This window comes from Apis florea, unplaced genomic scaffold (genome assembly GCF_048593485.1).
Source record: "Apis florea isolate Af1SG1 unplaced genomic scaffold, ASM4859348v1 contig_1794_pilon, whole genome shotgun sequence".
In the NCBI taxonomy this organism is placed as follows: Eukaryota; Metazoa; Arthropoda; class Insecta; order Hymenoptera; family Apidae; genus Apis; species Apis florea.
Genome location: NW_028256482.1, coordinates 2,119,855 through 2,126,402, shown reverse-complemented (window position 1 = coordinate 2,126,402; position 6,548 = coordinate 2,119,855). Strand labels below are relative to the sequence as shown.

Below are 6,548 nucleotides of genomic sequence, written 5' to 3'. Positions count from 1 at the left end.
AATTGATTTTTCGGTTAATACAGAATACAGAAAAAAAAAAAAAAAAAAAAAAAAAGGAGGATTTATTTCGAGGAGGAGATATGCGAAAGTGTGGTACATAATAATAATTTGCGGCCAAATTAATATCTGCGAATGTTGCAAATGGTAAGATTTCTTTCCTTTCTTTTCTTTTCTTTTCCTTCTCGTTCTTTTCCTTTAAAAGGAAAAGGAAATAACGTTAAGTTAACACAGATTCTTCAGACGCGGTCGGCGGGTGAACACAATGCTCCGTGATCCGAGCATGCCACATGCAAAAATGTGTCTCACACATTTGTATGAATAATAGAGAAACGAGATAAGCAAGTAGTCGACGCGCCAATTTTCTCGTGCGAAGAGAAGAGAGAGAAAAAAAAAAAAAGAAGAAGAAGAAGAAACAACTTACTTCTACTTTACTCACGGCGTAAAGCTCATTTTTTTTTTTTTTTTTTTTTTTTTCCTTTTTTTATAACGTTTCTAAGGGAAACGCGAAGAGAGAAAAAGATGGAGTGAGAGAGAGAGAAGGAAGAGGAGAGGGATTATGGTGGTGGCAGCGTCGATAATCGTCGGTTTCGGACTTTCGCCGGACACGCAACAAAGAAAGAGAAAAAGAAATATCTTTGGAAATGGATTTTACGATCGCGATATCACAGGGATCTCGAGGGATCCCATGTCCTAAATTCGAAATTCACAGCCTTAATCTTTGCCCGCACCCAACGGATCGAGTTCGATGTCGGTCTTGAATTCTGAAGCGCTACGTAACTATACTGTGGTGTCGCAAGAATCTCGTTCTAAACTTTCACGAAAATCAACTGTTCTAGGTCAACAGCCGCGTCCATCCGGCGAGCAGCCCTACGAATCTAATACGCTCGAGTCTCGTGCCTCGAAGTCGCGTCGAGAAACATTTAACAGCTACGAGGGGAGAAGAGTTCCAGGACGGAAATATAATCACGCGAATTTTCTTTCTTCTTCGCCTGTTATCGATATGTAATTATCGCGCTATCGATACAACACAATTAATACAATGGATATCGATACATGGATTCGTGCGCACACTCACAGTATACGTTGTTACGTGATTTTTTTCTTTTTCTTTTTTTTCTTTTTTTCTTTTTTTTTTTTTTTTTTTCTTATCATTTATCATCATTATTATTATTAACAACTCGTTCACGCACCTTAAAACTCTTAATCCAATATTAGCACTAGCCTAGCTAACTTAACTAACGTTAACTAACTAATCCAATCGATATTTTTTTATTGTCCTACTATCATTAACGCTAACGTATCTACTGTATAGTTGCCGCTGCTACATAGATTTTTTTTTTTTTTTTTTTTCTATTGTTACCACTACCACACTACCAGAGACTACTATCTTACCGTTATCGCCACTTATATTCCTAATACCGTTACTAATAATTAATCGTCTACTATTATTCACTATTTACAAGTCTTTTGTCTCTTGTGTTTCTATCGAGACTGCGTCAAGGCGACGATCTCGTCGTCGTCGTTGTCGTCGTCGTCGTCGTCGAATCGGCTCTTTACACCACTCAACACACTTTTGCAAAAAAAACGAATTTCGCTCGAATCTTTCGTCAAAAAAAAAAAAAAAAACGGAAAAAACACGCGCGTTTTTCTTTTTTTCTCTCCCTTTTATCTCCCGACGCAACATTTTGTAACGCTAATAATAATGACTAAATAAGGAGGGAAACGTGCCGCCGCTCGGCTAACGATTCTTAACGAAGTAGTAAAAAAAAAAGAAAGAAAGATGAAACAAGAGAAATCGAGGAAGATTTTCTCGACGATACGAACGACGTAACGATACAACTTGTTATTTTTAGAGTAAAAAAAAAAAAAGAGGGTGGGACGAGTAAGAATAAACCATGTTATATATACGTAATGAATTGGAGGTTAGGTTGGCTCGACTTGAGAGCCATCGGTCGGTCTCGTTAGGAACGATTATCGTGCTCCCGTCGATCTTTTTATGGGGCGTTAAAAAAGAAAAGAAAGAAAGAATGAGAGAGAGAGAGAGAGAGAGAGAAATGGAAAAGTCAGTGGCTGCCGATATTCCGCAGAATGGCACCGGGGGAGATCATATCGTTGTTCGTATCCTCGATGAGGTCGAGATTTCTCGGTAAGAGGCAAACGTCGAAGGGGTCGGGCGTGACGGTCACACCGGCGTTGCCGCGCAAACTCGGCAAGGACGAGCCCTGCGGCGATCGCAGCTCGAACGTGTGCATCAACGAGCTGAAGAACAAGAATAATTCCATGCGCGCGAGCACATCGCCAAGGCACATACGCCTACCGACACCGAAAGGCATAAAGTATTCCGGTTTCTGGACTTTACCTTCGGCCGAGAGGAACCGACTCGGTCGAAACTCCTCCGGCTTCTCCCAAAGCTCGGGATCCATGTGCACGGCGTGCAGCAGCGGCACCACTTGAGATCCTGCCGGTATCGTGTAACCGTGTAACGTCACGTCCCTGAAAAAAGGAGGGAACGTGTGATTTTCCATCCTCCATCTCGTCCGTGTCTCGTCGTATTATTTCATCCAACGCAAGAGAAATTAAGCAGGAGAAATTTATCAGAAATTCGACGGTAGAATTTCAATCAATGTTGTACCTGGTCGTTGCGTGAGTGGTCCCCAGAGGGACGACGCTCGATCGTCTGAGGACCTCGAGTATCGTTGCTTCTGTTATGGGGAGGAAAGGGAGATCCTCCAAGGCGGGCATCCTCGACTTTCCCACCACTTGGTCCAGTTCTTCCTGTACGGCGATCGCCGCGTCCGGATGGTGCAGCATCAAGATTATCGCCCATTCCAGCGTGGTCTTCACCGTTTCCATCCCGGCGGAGAACAAGTCGCCGAGAATCTGTTGCATCTGACGATCTGAGGGGATGGAAAATTTAAGCAAATAAACAAGTGTAAAAAGAAATATGGAGGAAGGTATACGGCTAGGTCTCTCACCGTGATTTTTCCCTTGGAAAAGGGCGGTGGCACGACCCTCTCCCTTCGCTTTCTCGATCTCGAGCAAGTAAGCGTCGACGAGATCTCTCATTGTTCCCTCGTCGAACGTCGCTCGATGCTGGTCGACCGTCTCTTGAAAGAAACCGGCCATTTCCGCCCGATTTTCCGCCAGTTTGTTTCTAACCTTCTGCAGGCAGGGCAGGTAACGCATTACGGGGATGAAGTTGACGGCGGCCATGCTGCCGAATAATTTAAACCCTTCCTCGATCAGATCCATGAACCTTTTGAATCTGGCGTCGCCGTGCTGGAATCGTACACCCATTATGATGGAGCAGATAACGTTGCTGATCGACATTCCAAGGGAGGCCGAGACGTCGGTCGGTGTCCCCCGTTTCGACGCCAATCCGCGAAGAAACGTTTTAACTTCGCGCTGTTAAAAACGAAATTTAACAACTCCCTTTATTCTCCTCCAAATAATAATCACGAGGCGATGATGAACAGAAAAAAGAGGAAAATATCGAAAATACGGGGGGGGGGGCTCACCATGATCCTCGACTCCATAATTTTCTTTCCACCGCCCATGTAAGTCATGCCGAAACCTCTTAGCTTATCGTGAAGAAATTTTCTTTGGTCTTTCCACATAGCACCTTCCGTGTTGATTATACCTACGAGGAGAAAGAAAAGAAAAACCGTCGATCAGTCCCGTTATTAAGTTACGAAGGGGAAGGGAAAATTCGAGAAATTTTAATCCAAGTTTTAATAAATTGTCCGTTAAATGAATTTGCTTTAAACGAAATTTTTCCATTTCGTGATCCACGAGATTCGAAAGGTAACGACGATTCGAATTTAAATTTATTATAAAAAGAGGAGAATTAACGCAGAGCAGGGAGGGGAGGGGGGGAGGCAGGAAGAGGAGAGGAGTTGGAGAACGACAGGAGGAGAAGAAAAAGAGAGAGTTCGCTGTTTCTATAGCGACAAGATTAAACGCGTGCACGGAGCTGCGCGAACGCTTGATAAAAGGGAGGAAAGAAAGAAAAAAGTGAGGAGGGGGAGAGGAGGGGAGGAAGAAAGGGAGAAGAGAAAAGGAGGAAGGTCTGTTTGGGAAAGCGCGTCAAAGATCAAAAATCTGCGAGGACGCGAGAAATCGATGATAGAGAGGCGGCGGTTATCGAGCATGACAGCCGTCACGTGGTACACACTTACCATATCCGCCGAGGATGTTGATGAACTCGGTATGCGGCCTGCCAGTAAACTCTTCCCGACGAAACGTGTCGCGAATCGTACGATGATCGCTGAGAACAACCACCAGTTGCGTTCCAAGCCGGGCACTGAACATTGGACCATATTTTTTCGCTAGCTCTCCGTACCTGAGGTGAACGTCGCCTTTCAGGAATGGCAAATAACCGAACACGGGTACACCCCAAGGCCCTGGAGGCAGAGAGCGCACATACCTGAGCCATTGCAAGCATCTAGCCACCAACAATACACCCAGGAACACGAGAAACGTGTAAAGGACCTCGATTCTCGTGCCGCCCATTGCTTGCCAAGCCCATTGTGCCGCGTGCTCCACTAACATCGCGCGCGATACTCAATTACGCCGTACGATTTTTTCCTTTTTTTTTTTTTTTTCTTCTTCTTCCAACACGCCTTTGTCCTTCCCGCGATAAATTTTATATTCCTATAGACACAAGGCAAGGAGTATTCCTTCTCCTACCACACGATCTTCCGAGATTTTCGATCTCTACTCTGCCAACTCCCTGTACGTCTCTTTTCTCTCGATCCGTCCCTTTCTTCTTCCGTCCTTCCTTCCTTCCTTCCTTCCTTTTCCTCCCTCCCTTCTCGTCACTTCTCTTCCCGCGTTGCTCTTTCCACCTTGATTTTCCTCGACCTCTAATCTTATTCGCTCGACCTCCTCTCTTCCCTCCCTCTCTCTTTCTCTTTCTCTGTCTCTCTCCCTCTCTCTCTCTCTCTCTCTCTCCCTTCTCCCCGGCGTATCACCTCTTCTTATCCCTCTTGCCGCCTTTCAACCCTCTCTCTGTCTCTCTCTCCCTCTCTCTCTCCCTCCCTCCCTCTCTCTCTCTTTCTTTCTCTCTCTCCCTCTCTCTCTCTCTCTCTCTCCCTCTCTCTCCTCACTTTTCTTCTTTCCCTTTCGCTTTCTACGCCTCTTTCCTTTTTCCTTTTTCCTTTCCTTCCTCTCCCCCTTTCCTTTCTTTCCCTTCGACCCGATTATCCAACACGATTACGCCTCGCGAACAGAGAACACGCCTCGCGAGCCTCCCCTTCAAGTGTGATTTCGTACCACAGCGAACACAATTTTCCTACTCGAAACGATGCTTCCGAAATTCGCGGCTTTAAGTATCAAATCTGACCAAGTTGGTGGGGCATAATCTGGAGGGGAATATATGAAAAAAGAGGGGAGAAGGAGAGCGCGCGTGTGCGTGTACGTGATCGTATTCGCACACGCACGTGTGCGAGAGAGGATAATTAGATTGATTTATCGAGAAAAAAAAGGAAGGAAAGAAAGAAAGAAAGAAAGAAGAGAAGAGAAAAGAAAGAAAGAAAGAAAGAAAAGAAAGAAGAGAGAGAAAGAAAGGAAGCAAAAAAAAAAAAAAAAAAAAAAAAAGAAAAAATCTCTGCCACCGATCGACACCGATTAAATAAGAATCGGATATCTTAGCCCGTTGACTAATTCGAGGATAGCGAGAGGAAAAAAAAAAAAAATGATCGAAAGAACGATACGAATATATATACATATATAGAGATATATATACATATACATATATATATATAGGTATCCACCTATATAAGACGAACCTGGTAGAAAGAACCGTAGAGTGTAGCAGCTGAATGTAGAAAGAGCGAGTAGGAGTGAGTAACGTGCACGCACAGGTGATAAACGCGCTCGCTTATGCTTACGCACTAAGGGAAGAAACGTGGTGGGAGGAGAGTCAATGGGAAGCAAAGGACGATTGAAAACGGAGGAAGAAAGGGTGGAAGGGAGGGAAGAAAGGAGACGGAGGAGAGAGAGGGGGAGGGAGGGAGGGAGGGGGGAAAGAAAAAGAGAAAGAGGGAGGGTAGGGAGAAAGGGAGAGGGAGAAAGAAAGAAAGAGGGGAAGGGAGCGGAGAAAGAGAGAGAGAGAGAGAGAGAGAGAGAGAGAGAGCGAGAGAGCTAGCTAATTATCGTATAAATATAGCCGCCGAGCATGAAGGGAAAAGAAAAGGATCGAGGAGGGAGGGGGAGGGGGAGGGGGAGGGGGGAGGGAGGGAGGAACAAGAGCGAGGGAGGAGAGGAGGAGCGGTGGGTGGCGAGGATGAGGCGATGATGGGAGCGGAGCGGAGCGGAAAAAAAAGAAAAACGAAGTGGAAGAAAGAAAGAAAGAAAGAAAGAAAGAAAGAAGAAAGAGAGAAAGAAAGGAAAAAGAAAAGAAAAGAAAGAAAGAAAGAAAGAAGAAAAAGAGAGGGGGAGGGGAGGGGGGAGGAAGGGGGGGGAGGGAGAGGAAGAAAAAAAGTCGGTCAGAGCCGCAGCCGAATTCACCGGCGCTCGCTACTTCGTGAATCGTGCGAGCCACGGGA

At 45.3% G+C, this 6,548-nt stretch overlaps 1 protein-coding gene across 1 annotated transcript; it reads right to left on the bottom strand.

Annotated features, from left to right (window-relative positions):
• Nucleotides 1-2,005: 2,005 nt before the first annotated feature.
• Cyp18a1 (Cytochrome P450 18a1) lies at nucleotides 2,006-4,735 on the bottom strand. Its single transcript, XM_012488502.3, has 5 exons — nucleotides 4,179-4,735; nucleotides 3,519-3,640; nucleotides 2,976-3,405; nucleotides 2,633-2,897; nucleotides 2,006-2,493 (listed from the first exon to the last, which is right to left on the bottom strand). The coding sequence occupies exons 1-5, from the start codon at nucleotides 4,549-4,551 to the stop codon at nucleotides 2,064-2,066; spliced, it is 1,620 nt and encodes a 539-aa protein (XP_012343956.3). The 5' UTR covers nucleotides 4,552-4,735; the 3' UTR covers nucleotides 2,006-2,063.
• Between the last annotated feature and the right edge of the window lie 1,813 nt (nucleotides 4,736-6,548).